At 49.2% G+C, this 23,519-nt stretch overlaps 1 protein-coding gene across 5 annotated transcripts in view; it reads left to right on the top strand.

Annotated features, from left to right (window-relative positions):
* The window catches only part of RNF157 (ring finger protein 157), an 81,327-nt gene that overhangs the window by 3,465 nt on the left and 54,343 nt on the right, over positions 1 to 23,519 (top strand). For all 5 annotated transcript variants that reach the window (XM_019494310.2, XM_019494312.2, XM_006269228.4 and 2 more), the window contains exon 2: positions 13,277 to 13,395. In XM_019494310.2, coding sequence (XP_019349855.1) covers positions 13,277 to 13,395 — 119 coding nt within the window. The remainder of the gene's footprint in view (positions 1 to 13,276; positions 13,396 to 23,519) is intronic.

The following is a 23,519-nucleotide window of genomic DNA, read 5'->3' as shown; positions in this document are numbered from 1 at the left end:
AGGAATAGCACCGTGGGGTGAGACCAGTCATGGCTCGTCTGGCTTTCCCCAAGTGACTTGTCAGCACGTCTCAGGCTTAGCACGGTGGGACTTCTCCTGGGACTGGTGTAGTCATTCACAAAGCCAGTTGTTTACTAGAAGTTGTTCTGGGAGTGAATACAACCACCTGCTTCCCAGAGAAATGGGACCTGGTGAGCAGGTGAGGGTACAGGTGCTTTGCTCTTAGTCTGTTGTGGGTTTTGCTGCTTATTTTGCTGAGGAGCTGAGCTGAAAGAGTGGATTGGGGGGGATGCTTGAGACTGCTGGTACTGATTGCTGTGACTTCAATGCATGGCTTGTCTTAAGCATAAAATAATGGAAGAGTTAGGGGTCTAGAAAGGGGTGCATTTACAAACGACCTTCCCTTGCAGCAGGCGAGCAGTATGATCATAGGATGGGGGATGTGGATGAAGTCAGAATGCAGGCGCTGTCTGCAGGAATCCCCTGAGTCAGACGTGCTGGGGATTTCTCATTCCCATGGCGCTCTCTCCCCATCCTGGGGACCCAGGCTCTGTGGGGATCAGCTGTTCATCTGGAGTCAACCCGATGCCATTTCTCTCCTTGCGGCAGTGTCTGATTCAGTCCAGCCACAGAGATTTCCACACTGAAAAGCCTGAGATGCTGCTTCAGCCAATGTCACAGTTTTGCTGATTCAGGGGCCTTGCTCATGCATGCAAGGTGCCAGGCGCGTGCAGCCATGTTCATAAAATACAGCCATGTCGGCATGCTTCCAGCAAGCCACTGAAATGGGTTACTGCTTGAAAAAGGTGGGAAGAGGGGGAGCTACTTTTTCTCTGCTTCTAGTGATGTCCAATTACCTCTGTGCTGGGCAGAGGATGCAAGTTGCTGAGTTTGTACCTCGGGGCCAAGCGAGGCCCAGCCCTGTGCTCCATGGGCCAGAGTAGTGGCTCCAGCTCTTTTTTGCATCCCCCAAGGGAGACGTTTTAGAGCTGTGGTCTCGATGGATCTGTGGCTGGCATTTAATTCAGCATTCTGCCATCCTCCAGACCGAGTACAAAGCCCGTAAGTCCCCTGAGCAGCTGCTGAGCTGATAACTCTGCTGACAGAGCCCACCAGGGCATGACAGTTGGACGATAGGCCATTTTGAAAGCTGAATGTGCTTGTTTGCCTCTCAGTTTAGTGCCTTAGGGACCCCAGCTTCTCTGCCTGGAAGGAGACACAGGTGTCTAACAATGAGGGCAACTAACCACTGGATTGGATAGGTCAGATGAGCCACTGTATGGGATGGTTTGGAAACCAATGGTCCTGCCTGGAGCAGGGTGCTGGTCTAGCTGACCTCCTGAGGTCCTTGCTTTCCAGCCCTGCTTTCCTGGGATCTACCAAGGGAGATGGCAGCCTCCTTATTATTGCTTGGTGTCTGTCTGTCTGTCTGTCTGTCTTCGAGAGCCACGCATTCCCTGGCAGGCTGGGCTAGAGGGAGGCGTTGCCAGGGGAGAGAGATTTCGCACAGTTCAGGCCATCGCAGTGGTCCCATCACAGCTGTGGGAAGTGCCCGGAGCAGTAGAGAGCTCTGAGTTCACTAGAAGCAGGGGTGGTAGAGAAGGGTTGGGAGAACTTGCTTCTGGTTCCGCTCCTGGCTTTTCTGCTCACTTTTTTGGTGACCTTGATGAGGTCACTTTGCTTCTCTGGGTCTCTGCTCTCTCCTCTAACCCCCTGTCCTCGTGTGTGTTTAGCTGGACATTTACACAGCAGCCAGCACCATGGTGGGGACCCCAGTTGTGGTTGGCTATCCTAGATGCTACCATGTCCAAGTTTGGGCCCCTCACTACAGAAAGCATGTACACAAATTGGAGAGAGTCCAGTAAAGAGCAACGAAAATGGCTAGGGGGCTGGGGCTCGACTTATGAGGAGAGGCTGAGGGAACTAGGTTTACTTAGTCTGGAGAAGAGAAAACCGAAGGGGGATTTAATATCAGCCCTCAACTACCTGTAGGGGAGTCCCCAAGAAGATGGATCTGGACTGCTCTCAGTGGTGACAGATGACAGAACAAAGAGCAACGGGCTCAAACTGCAGCAAGGAAAGTTGAGGTTAGAGATCAGAAGAACTTTCTCATGAGGAGGGTAATAAAACACTGGAGGAGGCTACTTGGAGAGGTTGTGAAATCTCCATCTTTGGAGGCTTTTAAGACCCAGCTAGACAAAGTCCTGGCTGGGATGATCTAGTTGGGACTGGTCCTGCTTTGAGCCGGGGGTTGGACTAGATGTGACCTCCTGAGGTCCCTTCCAACCCTTTCTATGATTCAATGATGCCAGCAGTGCCATTCTCCCTGTAGTTTTTCATAGATTTCATAGACATTAGGGCTGGAAGGGACCTCGGAAGATCATCGAGTCCAGCCCCCTGCGCAAAGGGCAGGATGTCAGCTGGGGTCATAGGATCCCAGCAAGATAAGCATCCAGTTTCATCTTGAAGGTGTTCAATGAAGGCGCTTGAACAACCTCCGGCGGCAGGCTGTTCCAGACCTTGGGGGCTCGGACAGTAAAGAAATTCTTCCTTATGTCCAGCCTGAAACGATCTTGTAGTAGTTTGTGACCATTCGTCCTCGTCATCCCTTGGGGCGCTCTGGTGAACAAACGTTCCCCTAGATACTGGTGGTCACCCCTGATAAACTTGTAGGTGGCCATCAGATCACCCCTGAGCCTGCGCTTTTCCAGGCTAAAGAGCCCCAGGGCTCTCAGCCTGTCATCGTAGGGTCTGCTTCCCTGACCCCTGATCATGCGCGTGGCTCTTCTCTGGACTCTCTCAAGCTTCTCCACATCCTTTTTGAATTGTGGAGCCCAAAACTGGACGCAGTACTCCAGCTGCGGCCTCACTAAGGCCGAGTACAGGGGGAGAATGACGTCCCGGGATTTGCTTGAGAAGCATCTATGGATGCAAGCCAGCGTTTTGGTCGCTTTACTAGCCGCAGCATCGCATTGCAGGCTCATGTTCATCTTGTGGTCAATGATGACCCCCAAGTCTCTTTCTTCCATAGTGCTAACCAACATAGCACTGCCGAGCCTATAAGGATGCTGCGGGTTTTTTTCCCCAAGGTGGAGAACCTTGCATTTATCGGCGTTGAACACCATCAGATTCTCATCCGCCCACTTGCTGAGCCTGTCCAGGTCAGCCTGGATCACCCGCCTGTCTTCTGGCGTGGATGCTTTGCCCCAAAGTTTGGTGTCATCGGCGAACTTGGCCAGTCTGCTTCTGACTCCAGTGTCCACATCATTAATGAAGATGTTGAACAGTATGGGTCCAAGGACAGAGCCCTGGGGGACCCCACTGGTGACAGGACACCACGATGAGTGACTTCCATCAATGACTACCCTCTGGGTCCGACCCCGGAGCCAATTTTCCAGCCAGTGGATCGTGGGGGACCCAAGGCGACAATTGGCCAGTTTCTCCAAGAGACGATCATGGGACACCAGATCGAAGGCTTTTTTGAAGTCAAGATATATGACATCAATCTCATCTCCCTTGTCCAGGTGATAGGTCACCTGGTCGTAGAAGGAAATGAGATTGGTCAAGCAAGACCTACCCGCAACAAACCCGTGCTGGCTATCCCTTAAGATGTTGGTGTTGGCCAGTCCATTAAGGATGGCCTCCTTAATAAACTTTTCTAAGATCTTCCCCGGGATAGAAGTCAGGCTGATGGGCCTATAGTTAGCCGGATCCACTTTCCTCCCTTTCTTGAAGATAGGCACCACGTTGGCCTTCTTCCAGTCTTCGGGCACTACACCAGAGCGCCAAGAGTTTTCAAAGATCCGCGCTAGAGGCTGGGCTATGATGCTCGCCAGCTCCTTGAGTACCCTGGGGTGAAGATTGTCAGGGCCGGCTGACTTGAAGGTATCCAGCTTCTCAAGATGTTCCTTCACAAAGTCAGCATTAATGGAGGGCAGGGGATCACCCTCACCCGGACTTCCCGGCCCTGTAGCGGGCACGGGCGTCCCATGGGGCTGATGAAAGACCGACGCAAAGTACCTATTTAATAGGTTGGCTTTTTCCTGGGCGTCAGTTGTCAGTTGCCCCATCTGGTTCAGCAGGGGTCCAACGTTGCCCCTGCTTTTCTTCCGGCTCCCCACATATCTGAAAAAGGACTTTTTATTGTCCTTGATGCTCAAAGCTAGCTGGAGTTCAGTTGCAGCCTTGGCTTAGTTAATGGCTACCACAGGGATCACAGGACTCCACATTTCTTACCTGGGATTGCTTATTACCAAAAGCCAGTCCTGGCTGTCCTCTCTTGTTCCCATTTTCCTATCCCTGAGCACTTCCCTCTGTGCTGCTGTCTGGTTTATAGCCCTATATTAATTAAGCCATCACGCTGTGGACTATCTGACGGCTCTGTGCCACTTTCCATGGTGAGAGACTGATCTGGAGGCAGAGGCAAGGTCTCCTTTATGACCTGTATCCACTGTGCCCTTATAAAGCGGACCAATGGGTTCTCCTTGGTTTCCTGCAGGGGGAGAAAGAAAGATGTTAGTGGTCCAAAATTGCACGTACACTCCCCTGCTTTTTGCCTGGCCACACAGGGCAGGTGGTGCATTATCTCCAAGCTTTGCCATTTCAACTATCAATCACCTGAGTTTTTTGTTTCAGAGGAGGAAGCAGCACAGTCATAAAGCAGCTGATGCAGGTGGCTTTCTGCTGCTGCCTGAACTGGAGAACTACACTGGTAGGGATGGGAACAGTCAGTCTCAAAGGGAACAGAGATTTTTGTTTATCATGAGCGTGGATGCCCTGGACTGCAGGTCTCCCTAAGCAGAGCCTCTCTTGTTCCTTTGGATGATCAAGCCAAATCCAAACAAAATGTATTGACTTATCCCCATTTGTATTGTTGGGAGGAGGAGGGCGGGGGGAATGATAAGGTTGGGCAGGAGCAGGAGCCTGCTTAGTTTCACTGTCTTTTTTAATTAGTTTCACTTTAATGTGAAAATGGCAGAGCTGATTAGAGTCCCGTAATTATTATGTGTGCAGCCCCAGCGGTGTGCTAAGTGCTTCAAGGCTAGGCAATGAATTATTAACTTGCTCTTTCCTCAAAACTCCAGTTTTTCATTGAAACCAAAACCATTTTTTTTAATGAATACATCAGATTGTATAAAAACAGTCGTCCCTTTCTCTGCTCTCCAGACCCCAGCCTCAGCTAATCCATGGAGGTCTCCTGAAATACAAAGGGTTATTGGTCTTGGGGTCTGGGCTAAATGTGTTTTTTTGGAGTTGGAGCGTAATGAGCAGCGTGCGCATCTCACAAGGAATGCGGTCCAGTAGAGTTGGAGCTGAAAGGAGACATGGGGATGAAATCTAAGATGCTGCAGCTGCGTGTGTGGATGATACGAGCACAGGGAACTTGCTAAACTGGCTTGCCGTGCCTTTCCAGCCTGCCCATCAAAGCTGCTTGCTGCATTGTGCTGGAATATCAGTTAACTCCTGTTTTAAAAATGCAGCATTTTCTATAGGCCTGGCTAGGGCATTGTTGCTCCCCACCCCATCCCAGATCACAGGCAAATTCTTCCTGATCAGCAGGACCGAGTGGCCACATCAGGAGCTTTGTTTGTGCCAGGGAGTTGATTATCCCGGTTGCCATTAGCACGTTATGCTCGTGGCATTCGGTGATGTACGGCAGCTGAAAAGAGCTGCTGGTTGCTTGCCAGCTCCTTGGCTTTGCACTCATCTACTGGAAGGTGGAGCTCTTTATCTAGGAGTGTTCTGCACAGCAAGCGGACCCCTAATTAAATTGTTTCCTGGGATGGGCTGAGCCTGAGCTCCATCCCTTAGAACAATTCACCTGCTGGGTTCTTGACGCAAGTGGGGCCTAGCATCAAGCGGCTGTGCTGTGAGCATCTGTGGCTTCTCTTGTGCATGTATTTTAGCAGGGGGTGTTGTTTGGGAGACTCACCTTTTAAATTACAGGGACATTGGCGCCGCCCCGTTTGGCTTTCATTGCCTTTTTAAAGCAGCCCTTACCTTTCTGCCCCGCTTTGCCTGCTGTAATGGGCTCCTTGGGACTCAGAACTTTTTGATCTCATTAGACCCTGGCTCTCCCTCAATAATTTAACCATCCTTGACAGGGTTTGAATTCTCTGAAGGCAGGTGGCTCTTAAAGAATTCTAATTAGCCAATAATAGGCAGCTTGTTGCTGAAGAGAGACCCGAGGATTTCTCCCCCCTCTTCTTTTTCCAGCAGCACCCAGGTCATGTAAGGTTGGATCCTTGGCATCAAGGTTCAAAGCCAGCTTTTTGCCAAAGGGGGGAAGGGAGGAAAGCAGCCTGCTCTGCCGGCTCTCTGCCCCTCAGGTGCCAGCCGTCTGTGTATCCTCCTGGCTTCTCGCTCAGCCTGGATGCGCGTGGGTGCATGCGGGAAACGAGGTCGCGAAGCCTCTGAGCTCAGGGCTCTGGAGGGGCAATGGAGGCAGGAGCCGGTGTGCCTGCAGTCAGGTGTTGGCACCGACATGCAACAGTGGCGTGCAAGGGAGCTCCGATCCTGCTGAAATGAAAGCCTTTACGCTGCTGCGCTCTTTAAAGATGCCTTCTCGGAGCCCTTGTCAAGCAGAGGCAAGGAGCCTGGGCAGGCTGCACCTAATGGGTTTCTTACCTCCCACCCCACTTCTTTGCACCTAAAAGGCAAGCAGGCATCAGGGCAGCGCAGCCTGTTGCCTTCTTCCCCTGTTTCTGTATCGATGAGACAAAATTGCCAAGTTACCTCCTGTCTTTTTAATCTCATCTGCTATGACTGACGGCAGCTCCGTCAGGGCCATGTAAAATTTATAAAGCTTTCCACTCTGCTGGCTGCCTGGAGAAGCAGAGAGGCTAGTAGCTGGGCCCTCGCAGATGTTTGCTGCTGAAATATGGATCATAGCTTAGCTAGGGGAGGGAACCATCAAGCCCCTCACTGATCCAGGGACTTTTGCTCTCTGATTAGCTGTTTGTGCCCGATTGGGAGTAGGAGACACTGGATGCTTTAGGTGAGGATTTGTGTATAGATCTTTGCTGTGAAGTCAGAACCAAAGAGCCCAGAAAATCTTGTTTTATTTTCCCTTTACATCCTTTTTTTCCTCATTCCATTTGCCAACATTTTCGCCCCCCAAGTATTTGTAACCCATCTAGGTATTGCTGTGATAGCAACAGTGAAAATCAGGGTATTCCTGCAGCTGTGAGTGGAATACGTCTGTCATATGCATCTCCCTCCCTTTCCAAAATTTAGGCTGTTGGTTTTTTTTTAGCCTGGAGTAGCCATTGCCAAAGGCAAGCTGGCTATTGCCTGCTCTCCTGCCACTGAGCGCAGGCAATGGCATGAGCTACTCCAAAGTAGCTGTACGTCTGTCTGCTCCTGATCCCACTGTAATTTTCATTGGTGTAAGCACGTGATGCCAGTTACACTGGCATGTACATGTTTGTCCGTGTCCGTTGCATCAAGTGCTATGCACACACGTGATGTGGTTGCCTCCTGGTATGCGGCATCTCCTATGTTCCAGCTGGGCTGAGAAGACGGCCCCCACCTCTCATGCAGAGAAGGTGCTGACTGATGGGCAAGGGGGGAAGTCAGATGTTCACTGAGTGGTAAACAAGGACTGTTGTGTCTCTGGTATACACATGCACTCGCATGTTGAGACCCTTTCTGCCGAGCTTCCTGGAACTGGACCCAGTGCTACGCCAAGCTTGGGACCCCGGTCTCCAGGACGGCAGAGGCAGCATCATTTACTGTAGAGTCTCTCCTTCAAGTGGCTTCCTAAGTGCCTAGGAAACTTCCCATTAAGAGGCTAAATGTGCACTTTGATTTCCTCTTGGCCCAGATCATTTAATCTGTCCCAATAAAACTAATGCACACCCTCCTCTCTCTTCTCTCTCCCCCGGACACATGCACACATGGGTTGTAGCGAGAGCTAACGACGGTTTGCTCTTGGCTTTTTTCAGCCAGCTGCTCGCTTGCTTGCTGTGAAACTACTTTTCCCTATAAATTATGCACGTGGAAAATGGGGCCAGAAAGCAGCAGGCATCAATAATTGATGGCTGAGTTTTCCTCAGTGATGGCCTGCATTTCTGTATCACGTCAGGGGTAGGTGCTGGTGGAGGGGTTTGATATTCTGGCTTTTTCACCCTTGAGTTTTTAGGTTCTGTTGGGAGCAACATCAGACGTTGAGATGGGTGCAATGACATTGGGATGGGTCCGGGAGCTGTCGCCGTGTCTCAGCTGCCCTGCTCTGAGCTTCCTTAACTTGGATTAACTGATTTACGTGCAAAACAAACTGACCCGGCATCTGTGCAATACAAAGGTCCAGGAGACGCTGCACCTGTGTGGGGCCTAGTGCAGGATTGGTGCTAACGGTTTCAAAGCAACGTCTGCAGTTAGAGCCTGGCAGCTAAGGTTGGAGAAGCAATTGTATTATTGACTTTGCTTCTACCACTAGATCCAGGGAGTGGGGAGTGGTGAAGGGGCTTTTCAAGACACAGCTGGGAGTAGAGCACTGGTCTCCAGAGTCCCAGCCCAGTGCCCTGTTGTGACACTGCTGCCTTTTACCTGAAATCTCTCTCCCAGCACTTATGCCTTGCAATAGTCTTAGCATCAGTACAATAGCATGTCTTAGATTAAGAGTCAGCAACCTACAGCCCACAGGCCAGATCCACCATAGGACCAAGCTGTGTTCGTTTGGTCTGCTCTTAGTGAAAGGTAGCTGGCCCCTGCATGTTTCAACAGCCGGAAGTATGTACTGGGGTCTGGGGTGATTCACAGCTGCGTAATGTCCACACACAATCATAGGTCTAATGCATAATTTTGCCTTTTCCAATTTTCCAGTGTTTAAGTGTGACTCTGTAATACTGTATTGCTTTACATTGTCATTAACTTCCTTAGTTTTCACCTTAAGGCAAGGCCCATTCATAATAGAGATACTAGTTTGAATAAGCAAGCTAGCACCTGCTTGTGTGCTGGCCAACTGAGTGCTTGCCGGCTCGAGCGAATATTTGCAAAGGTTGTTAGGTACCCATCTACTATTGAAACTTGGTGTGGGATTGGGTACCTTCATTTTTTTGCCCTCAAAAACATCTTGCTTAGTCAAACTTGATCAGTGTTTGTTACAGGACACATGCACCCATGTATACAAGCGTGCGACTATGTGCCCCTAAATGAGCATGTAGGAGTGAATACCATTCCAAGGCTTTGAAAATATGGCACTTCTTCAAACTTAACTTGAATTTTAAATCTCGGGTTGATCAAACAAGCCAAGTTGGCATGTGGCGGGGAGGTGATGGAATCCCAGCTGTTCTAAATTAGATCTCTTACTATCATAGGTTTAAAACTGCACACACTGCTAACTGCTCATGCATGCAGTGTGTCAGTTGAAGGGTGCGCTTACGTAATGAAAAATGACCTTGCGTGCTCACACTGCAACTGTCAAACGCACAGAAGTGCAACCTTATGTCAAGGCTCCATCATGACTTGGACTTGATTAGGGAGCAAAATCCAGGTCACAGCTCCATGGATCTCCCAAACCAGAAGCAGTCAATGCTACTAATGGTCCCAGTTCCTATTGCTCCCTGTCAGTGCTGTGGGCAGGCTGGCTAGTTCTGCTGAGAGGCAGCACAAAGTTGTCCAGGTGGTGAATTGTACTGCCTCCTTTTGGCAACTATACCAGGACACTGCCTGGCTTTAGGAGAGTGTTCAGTCAATTCAGGGCCAGTCTTTCAAATTTAGAACAGAAGTCCCATGTTGGGGACTCTGTGGGGATGCTGAGATGCAGCCCTGGAAGTTGGGACTGTCCTGGAAAATTGCTCACTTTATCTTAGACCTTCATCTGCAGCATGTCCAGAAGATGCAGATGCCCACTGACGTCCTGAATGGGTCCTAGGGTGGGCCTGCATGGGACATGTTGAAGACTTGCTGCAGACCCCAACAGAGCCCCTGCTGGGGGCAGCAGAATGAAAGTCAATTTTGGGCCTTAGTTTTTTAGTTTTTGATCTACATTTTTTGTGGCTTGGAGGGGGAGGGGGCTGGAGAATACAGGTGGCTGAGAACTAGCAGAACTCACTTCAGCGCTCTGCCATCCGGCCTGTTGAGCATCAAGTTGCTAGCAGGTGGCAGTGACCTTTGTAACCAAGAAGACTCTGTTCAGCTGCATCAGATCTGATTCTGATCCTGGGCCAGGCTTATTGCAGTCGGTTACAATAGCACAACTCCTGACTGACGTCAGCGGTAGTGTTAGGACAGTGGCACTCAAGTCAGATGACTCGGGTCAGATGAATGGCGCGTGGCCAGTCCAGAGGCCAGATTGGGCCCCGCACAGCCCCCACCTGTTTCCTGTGGTCCAGGATCCCACACCCACCCAGCTGGGATCAGGCCCTGTGTTGCCCTGCCAGTACAATCCCATGGTCACTTTGAACTGTGGGCGTTTTAGTCTTCCTCTGTAGCAGGGGGCATGGCCGTCTACCTGGGATCTCTTGAGTGTATATTAACAACCTTTAGAGAAGAAGGTAACTGGCTGCTGTGCTCTCCTGCTTTACCCCTCGCAGGTTAGGGTGTCCTGTCTTGTGTTGTGTCAGGGTTCACAGTTGTTTTACTAAGAGGTTAGATTATGGATTGATATAGGGTGGTTTGGATAGGGCTGATCCTGTCTCAGGCTGGGGGTCGACTAGATGAGCTTTGGAGGTCCCTTCCAGCCTAGCTTCTTTGTGATTCTATGATCAAGCTTGCAGGACCATGGCCCACGGATCTGGGGGACCCCCCATAGACCAGATGACAAGGCACTGGGGGCCGGATCTGGCCCATAGGGCTGGGGGCTGAACACCCCTGTGTTAAAAGAATGAGACCCAACCTTTACAGTTTCCTCAATGTACTGTAGTCCCTTATTGGTGGCAATTATGCTAGCAGTGTTCAGTGGCTCATCAGGGCAAAGCTGACTCAGATGCTGAACTCCGAATGCTTCCTCTCCTTCAGTTCCCCTTCTGGAGATATCCCTGTATGTGTGTACATGCATGCATGTGCATATATGTGTATGTGCATGCATGTGAGCTTCTAGTACTGTCTTCTCTAGCAGCCTTGGAAATTAAATAAAGCTTATTAAAAGGATTAGCATTTCTCTTCCTAATCCCAAAATGTCTCTGATCTGCGTCTGTCTGCTTGCTGGTGATTCTTCAGTTCAGCATCACTGATGCTTGTCTTCCTTCATTGTTTGTTGGAGGCTCTCTGCTCCTGCCAGCCCACACCGGATCTAAGTGCGGTGGCTACAGCTTTGTTTGACCTAAAGGAGGGTGTCAGTGTTTTGGCTCAAAGGGCCAGTTCCTGAAATCGATTTCCCCTCGATCCAAAGGCTAGCCTGCTTCCTCTGTTGAGGATTTACCCAAGTAATGACTCAGGCTCTTAAGTCAATTAGGTGCACTTGCAAACAGTGCCCTCAGTAAAATCTGACTAGGGATCTCTGGGTCTGGCTCCTTTGGGATGAAGGAAGGCCCCCGCAGCCAGTGGCAAAGGAAATCAACTGACTCATCAAAGCAGTACCTTCAAACCTTCAAAATCAAGCCAGTTTGTAGGTGAGAAATCACCGGCCTGCTGAGCCAAGGATGCAAACCAGGGCTGATGAGATCAGCATTTGCCTGGAGAGCTGGGGCTTGGTTTCATAGGAGAGCTGCAGTTGCGATAAGCGGGCTGAAGTGGGTCCCCTCTCTGCAGAAGGCAAGTGCAAGCTCTAGGCCAGTGGTTCTCTACCTTGTGAGACTTAAGGCATTCATAGCATCTGGGAACTGAGCAGCAACCCATTTCAAAAACTAATTTTTTACAGTGCCTACCTCCTTGCGGTGGGGCTGGGCAGTGGGGACAGGGTGGTGGCCAGGCATAGATGACTCTGAGCCTGCACTCATCGGTTCACACCTCACAGCATCCTTCAAAAAAATCACACGGCACCCCAGGGTGCTCTCGCACCTTGGTTGAAAATCACTGGTCTGAGCAATATTTAAACCTCACTTAAGTCCCTGATGGCATTAAATGACACACCTAGCCTTTATGCTGGGCTGTGGGCCACTGCATCTGATCCATCCATTCAGACTGATGCCTTTTTTTATTTCCCCCTCTGTGTTGCAGTGCATGCAATGGATATAGCTGTAAATCTGCAAGAGCCCAGTTTGTTTTCTTGCTGTGTCTTTTGCCTCTCTAGTTCCCTTAACTGCATCTGAAATAAAACTAAATTAAACAAAGCCAAAAGGGGGAAGCTTCCAGCAGGGTGACCAAGGGACACCTGTCCCTTTAAACACAGGGGAAGAGAGCTGAGTGGCTTTGCTGAAATGACTGAACCGTATGCATCTTAGAGCAGCTTGGAAGCTGCCAGGTTCCCAGTGCTTTCCAGTGGGGGAGCTGAGCCATTCAGTCTCACCGTCAGCAATTAAGAGTACCTATCCAGGCTGACTGTGTTGGCCTGACGCACCTTTCCTGATTTAGCAAGTGGTGGGAAAGCCATTAAGTAGGTTTTGCTGAGCTGTGGGTGTGCAGATGACTCTTCTTCAGGTCGGGGAGTGAGAGAGGTGGGAATATTTGGTGTCTTAAGCAGAGAGAACGTGACCATATGTTTGCTGGTGGGTGGGGTGTGCGTGGCCTGATGGAGAACAATCAGACTGGGATTAGTGCTCAAGGAAGTACCTTGTTAATAGCCCTAGCTCCAGGGGACTTTTGTCTGTCTTTGCTGTCTTGTTTGGAGCAAGTGGAGAGCACTGCTCAGTTGCAAGGCCTGTTGGGGAAATGTCCTAAATAAGTTACCCTGCTCAGAGAGCTGTCAAAATGGTGATGGGATCAAGCCTTAAGTTTTCTTTAACTTAGTTCTGTCTGTCTAATCTAGGGCACATGGTAAGGTTTCCCCTTTAAGAACAAATAGCTGGTGCTTCCCACCCTTGGGAGCAGCATGAAGCCCAGGTCTTTTGTTCACACAATCACCCGTTAGTGATAGAGAAGCATCTACCAGGTCTCTCATGGGTTATGAGTGTAAGCATTGGCTTCCTAGGTATCTCTAGTCAAGGGGATGCATGCAAAGCGATGTTACAAACAAAGCAGAACTGGAGAGTCTTGATTCAGTGTGTTAATATTGCTACTTTCCCTCTGCAATGTGTCATTGCCTCAAGTGGTATCATGGGAATGAGTATCGGAGTTGAAAATGGCCGAGATGCTTCTGGAGCTGGGTAGTGGATTGAATTACTGTAGTTTTCCTGTGCTGTTCAGTGCCTTTGACAGCTTCTGTGTTCTTTTTTTTTCCTGTCCTTCTTTCTAGGGAGCTACTTTGCCAACCACTTCATCATGGGAGGTGAGAAGTTTGACTCAACGCATCCTGAGGGCTACCTCTTCGGAGAGAACAGTGACCTGAATTTCCTGGGGAACAGACCTGTAGCGGTAGGCGAACCGTGCTTAATTCAGCTGTGTTTGCAGATAGTTGTAATGGAACTGGAGATTGTGAGCTCAGAAAGTTGAAGGTGGTCCCAAGCCAAATGTCACAATGGGCTAGTGTGATTAAAGCACCCCAGACTCTGCTGTTACTGGTGTCCAAGAGAGTGTTGTGGCTAGCACTGTGTCTAGCCACCTTTGATTCCCCAGCCTGAATGGCCAAGTGCCCATTTACATCTGGGTCAACTGGGGACAGCCTTCAGCACAAGCCTAGGGTGGTGCTCCAGCTCATGCTTCTAGAGGTTTGCAAGACCTCCTAGCTGCTCTTCTGCTGTGTGCAGGCATCTTGGGAGATATTGGGCTTAATTAATTGTCAGGTTCTTATGTCATACCACCATTGTGGTATCTGCATCTGAGTTACCCCTCTCCACTTCAGATTTTGATCCAGATCTTACTGAAGGTTGGAGGGTGCATGGATCTGGGTGTTTGGGCCAGTTTGTTGTAAAGAAGGGTGGGAGCAGGTGGCTGTACATATTTGCGTCCAAGTCTGAGCTTCCTCCACGTTGGGTTTGTTGCCTGGTTTCAAACCCATCTCAACAATTAGGAAATGTGTAAATGATACTTCCTGGGTGAAACACTGGCTCCATTTTAAATCAGTGGCACAATGCTTGTTGACTATAATAAGACTAAGATTTCACCCTGTACCAGATGCTCCAGGCAGGTACTCCAGTGCCTTTCAAACCAGTGGCCTGCTGTCACTGGGTCTTAGAAAAATCTACCCTGCCAATTGTATTGAGCCACATGTCAGTTTTGGGCTGTGGGCAAATGGGACACAGATCTGAGCCCACCCATTCTTACCTGTGACCTGAGCTGGGGTTTGAACCCAAGCCTCCAAGGGAGGATAGACTGGTACCTTCACCTCTTTCCTGTACCAGAGCTCCCATTTCTTCTCAAGTTCCCTGTGTGGCAAGCCCCATACATGGCCATATAGCAGTGTCTGACATGTCTAGTTAGGATCAAGGGTCATCAAGATGTTTCTGCAGTCTGCACATTTCCAAAAGTTGGGCCCTTATAAGACCATCTAGTTTACATGTCTCCATTCTCTGAATGGGTCATCCTTGGGTCCCATGCTGTTTATTTTCCCTGTGAGTGGCTGTGCCCATTCAGGTTAATAGAGTGCTGATGTTCTGTTAAGGCAGCTGTATTTTGAATATTGGGCTCCATGTATTCCAGAGGTGAGACATGGACTGCACAGGACTCCTCCATCTCCCCCAGTGCAGCAGACTTGGTCTATTGCAATGGGGCATCTCTGTTATTACCTTTTGCTGGTAACATCATTTTTAGGAACCACCAAGATGCTGGGTGATCTAAATCATGGATTCTAATCCTGGGGTCCTGACACCCTTCCCATCTCTCTGTTTCCAGCATGAGGGGTTGTGGCTAGATGGAGCAGAGGGTGGCAGGTCAGGACACTGGGGGAACCATTGACAGTGGTGTTACATGGAAATGTAAATATTAACATCATGAACTGCATGCATAATCCCACTGCTCTAATTCAAACCGGTGCTGCATTTGTGTGCTTGATTTGTGCTGCTCACTAATTGGCCTGTGTGTATGTGAGGGAGAGAGAGAGAGAGAGGGAATTCTGCTGTTTATATGCATGAATGATTTTAGCACACCCTTAAATCTTGGCTTATGACAATCGTTTTGCAGATTGATTGGCAATCTGCCACCTTTCCATGCTGACTTTTGAATTCCCACTGGGAGATTGCTTTCTCTCTCCCACTTCCTCCTTTGGTATTCCAGCACCAGTTTGGATTAGCACAAACTGCCTTTGAATTAGGCTAGTAATAAAGCAAAAGGCTCATTTTCCGTGATGAAGTTGCTTTGTTTGTTGAAAATTCAGTACAGCTTTATAACACTGTACCTTAAAAAAGCAACTTGGAAAAAAATGCAGCTAAAGAGGAAGAACCTCTACCACATTCTACCAGATTGACTCTCGTTGCTGGGGCGCATGATCATTTCTACAATATTACTGAGAGTCGCCTGTTGCTTGGACGTGATGGTTATTTAACAGTCGGGAAGGAAAGTTCTGTGCGTTTCAGGTCAGATGAGCGGATCATATCGGGCTCTTTCTTGCTGGAATGGAGAGGGGTACCGTGTGCATTGTGAGTTACTTTCTCTTCCTGCCTGCACTTGATGGTTATGATCAGTTTTGCTTGCAAACTCTACCAGGACAGGTTTGTAACCTTACAAGACTTTTTCCAAGCCCACAGGACTGATTCTTTCACTTGCCCTGTTGTAATTCCTTTGGGTTCAGTGGCATTACTTCTGATGTGTGACTAAAAGAAATCGAGCCCATGAATTTGCCTGTCAACCGGAGACAGTGCTGTTTTCTTTTAATTGGCCTCTCCTTGGGGACTGAAGGCAAAATCAGGCTCTTATCAGGCATGTAGAGGTTCTGAGACGCCATGATGATGATCTTCATTTATAGGACCCAAGTCATGATAGCCAGTTAATAAGGGGTTATTTTTTCTGCCTTCCACTTGTTTGAAGAATAAATTACTATGATGGAGTAACAGAAGCAAGTTAAAAATAGAAGAGTTTCTGTCTTTCAAGCTGCCCACAACTTGAGGTTTTTAATTGCATGTTACCCATATGAGCTCTTATGTATGAAAGCGTAGGCTTCTCTGATTCAGTTAGTCTATGAGGTGCATTACTACTTGGCCTGACTTCAGACTAACAATGCTGCCTACCTCTCTCTGCCCACGTTGGGACGTGTCGCTCTTTGCTGGGCCTGACCAAACCTGTGGAGACTAATACAACACTGGGCCACAACTGAGACAATGAAACAACCTTTTTTTGTCAGATCCTGAGCTGTGGTCCAGCCATCTCCTAAAAGCCAGTCAAGATGGGTCTTTTTTGCTGCTTTAGTTTACACTGGAAGCCTTGGGGCTTATGAATGACTCGGTTATAAAAGAAAGATGGGTATGGGGACAACCCACACAAACCAACATTGGAGGGGCCTGCTGAGGTATGAGTGACTGGATCAAGGTGAGGGCTGATGCTGCAGAGGGTTGCATTGTGACTCTCCTGTTTGGAAGAAGGGACAGAGACCCCAGGGACTAGCCCCTGTGCCGTGAGCGTCAGTGTGTGGCACTTTCCTGGTATACATGGCTAAGGTTGCCATGTGCCATGCCAAAGCCAAGGCCTTCAGATTCCAGTCTCTGTTGGGTAGTCCCCGCACAAAGCTCTCGATTAGCATCAAGCCACTCCTGCCCCTCACCCTAGTACGAGTGAATACCACACCGCACCTCAGGATGAGACGCTGCCCCAGCATGTCCCTCAAGGGGCCCCTCTTCAGCTATGAGCTTGTCCACATTCATGGCCAAAATGGACATTGGTTCGCTTCATGTGGCCTTGGTGCGCAAGAGAGAGGATGGCTTTGTGGTGAGGGTAGAAACCCGGTATTCAGAAGATCAGGGCTCTGCTCCTGGGTCATTGCATGACTGGGGTCAAGTCACTTGGGACCCTGCAAAGTGCCGAGCCACTGTTGCCACTTCTTGAAGCTCCCCGTCTCTCTCGTGACCTTTTCTGCTGACTCCACACATCCATCTCAGCATCCTCATCCTGGAAACCTGCTGCTTCCTCATTGGCCAGCGCTCTTATCTGTGTCGTAGCTCTGGCCTTTTCACTGTCCGGTAGAATTTTTTCCGTTCAGAGGAATTAGCATTAAGTGATATAAATCACAGAGCTTGCCATTCAGCTTCTTGGAAAGGCCTTGCTTCCTCATGTACACGATGGCAGCTGTATTCTCCATTCTCTCCTGAAGTCAGATGGCCAAGATTTGTCTTAAATTAAATCCTTTTAAATCTCTTTCTAGTGCTATTCCTGTACATGATACAATGGCCCTGTTGACCAGAAGCAACTGAGAAACTGAGATAGGGGCGCTGCGGTGTTAGACACATAGGCTCACTGTCCCTGTCCCAAAGGCCTTTCAACCCTTTGACTCTAAATATTGAAGAGATGGAGGGTAGGAGAAGGGAGGTATTATCCCCATTTTACAGGTGGGTACAAACAACTTGTTGAAGGTCTCTAGGATGTTCTGTGGCATGGCCAGAAACAGATCCCTGATCTCATGTGACCTGTTCTGGTCCAAAATCCATAAAATCATCCTCCCCCTGGTTAGAGCATCTTGTTCTCTGCTTTCCCATATAGTATTACTTCTTAAATTGTTGATAGATTTTGGCTAGTTCTGCAACTGGGTGATTTATAGCAAAGGGATTTTATATTGTGAGACATTGTACTAAAAAGGAGAGCGCCTACTTTTGCTAGGATCATCTACAGCTGTTTGCAGTATTCCCTCATGTCAGGAGTTATTCTTAATAGTGGCCCAGGGGCTGGAGGGCTATTTGCCTTCTGTTCATCAGTCCCCCAGCAGGCTCTGTGGAAGTGAATGAATGAGCATCTAGTTTATAAAGCCATCAAGTTTGTCTTGCTCCCTTTTGCAGGGGCGGGGAGAGCTGAGTTGGATGCATGACAATGAAATCTAGAACTTTACCTTTAAGATTTTTTTTGCTTCCTCCATCCCTTGCATGCATTTTTTGCACCTGACAGATTCATGACCTTGGAGCTGCATATACTGCTTGCTGATGGCTTGGGAGGATTTCATTTTTGGCTTGTAATGTATTTAAAAGGTGCTAAAACTCTTGATATTTAGAGAGAAGCACCTGTTTAATAATTGCACAGCTCTTGCAGCTTGAGCTAAACATCATTTGCCATGTATCTGAGTTTGTTTGCATGGAGATGGTACGTTTTCATTGAAGCTCTTCTACTTCACTTCTTAAAAAAAATAGTGGAATATAAATACCAGGCTTTTTGCTGTGGGTTTCTACAAGCTGGTGTGATAACACCTCTCCAATGTCTTGCTGTATCTGTCTGAATCGCCACTGAATTCCAATGCAGCGCAGCAGTGAGGGAGAAGGAAGCTTTTGCTGCTTATTAAAATCAGTAGGAGTCCCTTTGCTACTCTCCTGCTCTAGCCATGAGCTCAAGGAATCCTCCTGATTTGCAGTAAAACCCTATAAACTGCCCACCGGGTGTGATTCTTTGTACCGAGAGCCTTGAATTCATATTGTCTACACCAGCAGGGAAGGGAAACAAACAGCTTGAAAACGGCAGAAAGAATGAATACAGCATTGCAAACAAAATTACATGGCTCGTTCTTAATTAACGCTGGCCTCGAGCTGCAGAGCTCTGCTCTACATTCAATTTTGCCAAGGTTCAGGGAGTGTTTAGACCTGGGATCTCCTTTTCCATTTGGCCTCTTTTTGTTAGCCATGAAGGCTTGCAATCAGGCCCGAGCTTCCTTTTGGGGTCTGAGAATTTCATTCTGACCTGTGTCTTGTCCTTAGATGGGGTCTCAGGAGTAGGTTGTCCTGCTTGGAAGTAGAGACCCCGACGCACTAAGTGGTCTCCTGAAGTCCCTTCTTGCTCTACACATCGGTGATATTATCCACAGCACTGTTGTTATACAGAATATTCCCCCCAAAACCTTCTGCACAGTAAATACGGTTATAGCCTCTGTGATTCATGAAGCATGGGTAGACTAGACAGAGGCAGCCAATGCCAACTAAGCAGAGCGTGATAGGCAGAAATACAGAGAGACGAGGGAGTGCAGTGATGGCCTAGTGGTTTGGCCTCTTGACTAGGATGTGGACTTGGCCTCATATTTCTAGTGTGGTTGTGGGCATTCATGTAGGGACGTGTATATTTTTAAGGTGTTTAAGTGTCTCCAGCCTAAACATCTTATCCAGGCTTTAATGTACCCCATGCCTCAGATCCTCATTGCTGAAACATGGCCAGCAGCACTACTTTGCAATGCTCATGGGCACGACAGCAGCACCGCATCCTAGTGAAGATAGAGTTGGTCCTGTGAAGAGTTTTGAAACCAGGGGAGGTGGTTTTGAACAGGATCCTGAAGGCAGGGGGAGCTGATTTCCTTTGGCCATGACGTCTTGAGTAGCCGAAAGGAGCTACATGGTTTTTTTTTAATCCTTTAGGATGCTGTGTGCCCTGCGGTGTTCTCTACATTGCCACTGAAACCCCTTCTTGCTGCCACCATTTTACAGTCAAACACACCTGGAAGAGTTGAGAGTTGGGGTGGTGCTGTCTTTGGTGTCCCCTTTCAGACTGCCTGGGACCTGGTGACCGGTTGATAGAAGAAATCCATGTACATAAGGTGTCCCAGCAGGGCTGGGCAGATGTACCCTACACCAAAGCCTGACCTTCTGCGCAGCCTGGACTTGGCATGGAGGCCCGAGCCAGCAGAAGCCAAGGGGTTAAGCCGTCTCTGTCTGCTTCCATCATGAACTCCTCTATTGACAGGATAAACAGTTCCTTCATATCGGGAGAGGAAAGGAGGCTTGCAAAGAAGCCTGGCAACTTGACGCAGATTATTCTAGACAGGCTTTTGCTCTTTTTCGTCCCCCGCTACCTCCTCCTTTCCTTCAGGTCTCTGTGTTGGGATTTATTTATTTAAAGAACAGCCGCGAAGTGCCTGTGATCCTCTCCCAAGCCGGAGCTTGCCGCATTGCCAGGCAGCTCAGTGAAGCGTTAAATGTCAGATGCTGTCGCAATCCCCCCAGGACTCGCGAGACGTGAATTGTGGGCAGTGCTCCCCTTCCCAGCCCTGGTCTGTGAGGGACGGGCAGGAAGGCGGCTTGCTGGCCTGACCTAACGGGGGAAGGAGGCGACGAACCTGTTGGTGGGATGTCAGTGGCCACAAATTGATTTTAAAAGGAAGAAACCTAGTTGTGTTTAAAACCGTGTGTTTTAAATAGGTGGAATTTTTTCAGAAACCCCCTCCACCAAACAGCTGCCCTGCCTTATGCACCCCCCTCATTGCACCATTTTCACGGGGGCCCTGTAACTTCCTTCCAGAGCAAAGGTGAGGAAGATGCCAAAGGTGATGGAAGGCCTCCTCGGTGGGTACATTCACGAGGCCATTCCTCCCTTCACACTGTCAACCAGATGAAGCCATTCAAGCCAGTGGTGTCATTAAGATGGCTTTTGGCCCAAGTGTTGGGGTAGGAGATGGTAAGGAAGTTACATGGACTTCCTGCTGCCATCCCTTGCCTCCTCCATTGAATTCGGAGGCGTGCCCTTGCCAGCAGCTTGCTTGAGCTCTGCTTGCTCCTGAAGGGGATTGGGAAGGTGGCCTTGGCATCATCCTGCAGCTGCAGCAGACAGATGTAGGAGCAGACGGATGGCTCTAGATTACACACCCTTTTTTTTCCACTAAGCATCCAGTGTGATGGGTTTTGGGCTCCCTTCTCCCAAGCTCACTGGCCCCAAGGTAAAGCATCACAGATGTGCTGAGTGACAATGTCGTAGCTCATTCATTAAACATCTGGGCTTAGCATCTTTCCCCTGCTAAGCATATTGAATTTCAGTTTGTCTAATCTTTATGCACAACAGGCACGAGGAGCCCGATTGAACCTTTCCATGCTGGGTTCAACAGCCTTCCCAAGGGCCACATGGTTGATTTGTGGAAGGATGCACAGAGCCGTACGTGCTGAGCAGCTGTAAGGGCCCTGAGCTTCCACTTGAGATATCAGTTGCAGCAGGAAGAAATGAATGGAAGACGGAAGCTACTGGGATTCACCCCCTTCTGTGAAATGCTTCCCCTTGGCACATAATTGACCCCGGTTTAGGTCTGTCTGTGCAGTGGACACTGAAGGGTAGTGTAGTGCTAGGGCTGTATGAGCCAGCCTTAACCTAGCTTGCTTTGGGGATGGTAACAGGTCAGCCACGGCAGCATGGGAACTCGGTATAAGGGAATTTACCCTGTGTCTTAGGAAGTTACTTAACAGGGTACCTCGCTTGGGTATGTCTCCACTTCCCTTGGGCCCTTGCACAGCCCTGCCATGAAGCTGACACGTTACTTCTGATTGTTGCTGGAAGACCTCCTAGCAGTTGCCCTTGGAGAGATCTCAAAGCACTTCAGTGCGTTAAAAGCCCCCTTGCATTGCCTAGGAGGCAAATAAGCATCATTTCCATTTGACAGGTGAGGAAATTGGGGACACAATCAGCCCTCCAGCAAGTCACTGGCAGGGTCAGGACCCCGTGTTTCTACTCTAACCAGCACACCGCACTCCAGCCCTAAAGGAGCGAGGTCATGTACACCCTGCTTTTTCAGTCTTGTCAGCGGCCTGGAGGGTGGTAGGGAGCCGAGGTCAACAGAAGAGGTCTTGCCAGTGGTCAATAGGAAAGACCCGATCAAGAAACGTCAGGAGGCAGACAGGAAGCGAGAGACAGGAAGTGAAGGGCTAATGGAAACAAGCTGTTAACATTTACCAGGAAACTGAAAACCGTTCAGAACACATTTCTTGCATTTCACTGCCAAATTAGCCACTGGCCTATTTTTACACGCACAAAAAAATCACCGAAGATTTTGCAAGCGTTTCGTTGACCGTAACCTGCCAAAAATAATGTTCAAACATGGTCAAAAGGGTGAGTGAACTTGGTCTCTCTAAAGCCCTTTGTTAAGGGAGAGAGAAAGGGGAGGGCATCACTCTGAAAAGCCCCCTTGTGAGATGCCAATTTATTTTATAAAAGCTAAGGAAATTCCAGCTGTAGGTGCAAAGGGGCACCGACAAGCAGCTCGCCCTCTAATGCTTCCCTTTTTGGTCCAGGACTCACTGCTAGCCATTTCCCATATGGCGAGTACTTCTGACATTTGCCGTGGCTTGGCATAGTACCAGCCTCTCTCTAGCACTAGCCCTTCGTTTCGGGGAGCTTCACCCAGGAGGCCCAGGAAGGAGGGATATCAAAACTTGCCAAGATGGGCCCAGTCCCAAGCCTGGTTCTGAATGCATCTGACCTTCCCAGGAGCTCTGAGCTTGGCTGGTGCTATCTCTAGCTGGGGCTGATTGAATATCCCTTTGTCACTGATATTTCATGCTCCCGCCTGAATTTTGTGGCTTAGGTTCAGCTCTGCCAAGCGGAGATTTTTAACCCTTCATCACAGCTTTCTCTGTTCTGTGCCTTCCCTTGGGGGATGTCGCCCATTTAACATCTTGGGTCTAAGGCAAGAGAGTGGCCAAAGACATCCTGGCAGCCGTCCATTGCTCCATTTCCCGACAGAATCTTTGTCCTTTGTTTTCTCCCCTTCCTTGTTCCTTCTCGTGCTGTGCTCTGCCATCGTGACCAGCAGCAGTGGCCCAGTGACAGGCCCTGACTTGCCTGGGCCAGAGGAAGAGAAGCGAATAGAGACTGGAAACATCCCTTCCTGCTCAGAGAAGGCAGCCCTCGCTTTACACCTCAAAGATACATCGGGGACACTGCCGTCAGCCAGGTTTTGCTTTTCCATTTGTGTCCGTAACTGCCCGCTGTTTATTTACTTGCTAATCGTGCAGTTCTTGCCAGCAGGAAATTCAAGCCAGATAATTGCTCACTCGCCTACAAAAAAGCCCACTTTGTGTCGTTCATCGGCACGTTGCTCGCTGTGCCGCCTCGCTGCCGTTTGTCTCCGCAGCGCCCAAGGCTTTCGGATGCCTCCGCCTTTCTCAATGGCTCTTTGCACACCGAGCAGACGGGCTTCATCCTCACAGTGGCATGTGGGAGATTCTGCTCAGCCCGGCGCTTTGTAACCCCCTCGCAGTGCCCAGGCTTCCTGCCTAGTGATTAGTTATTTATTATTAGCTCATCTTGCCTCCCTGCCTGTGAATCCAGGGAGATGGAAGGAGATCTTACAAGTTGCTTTTCCACTTGCAGATCAGACAACTGTGGAGTAAGCAGCTGTCGGTCCCACTCTGAATAGAGCAACCGCGCGCTGTTTCTGATACCAATGTGCCACACATCTTGGGTCAGGCTTCTGGGGGAGCTTATCTAGCACTCATCGGTGAGAACTTGGCTCAAACGTTCCTCTTAGCCTTGGCTGATCACACGATTTTCCATGCGTGATATTGCTCATCCAGAACCACCTCTGGGGATGCTCCTCTCCTGCCTATTGACTGAGGATACAGCAGGTGTGAGGCAATATTCATGCACGGGGCTCTGGATTGGGATTAGACATTTGACCGCATTTGATACCTGCTTGGACCACAGACTTCGGGCATGTCATTTAATAT

The sequence above is a fragment of the Alligator mississippiensis genome, chromosome 8 (assembly GCF_030867095.1).
Source record: "Alligator mississippiensis isolate rAllMis1 chromosome 8, rAllMis1, whole genome shotgun sequence".
Taxonomy (NCBI): domain Eukaryota; kingdom Metazoa; phylum Chordata; order Crocodylia; family Alligatoridae; genus Alligator; species Alligator mississippiensis.
Note: the sequence above shows the minus strand (reverse complement) of the source record. Positions and strands in the feature narration are given on the sequence as shown.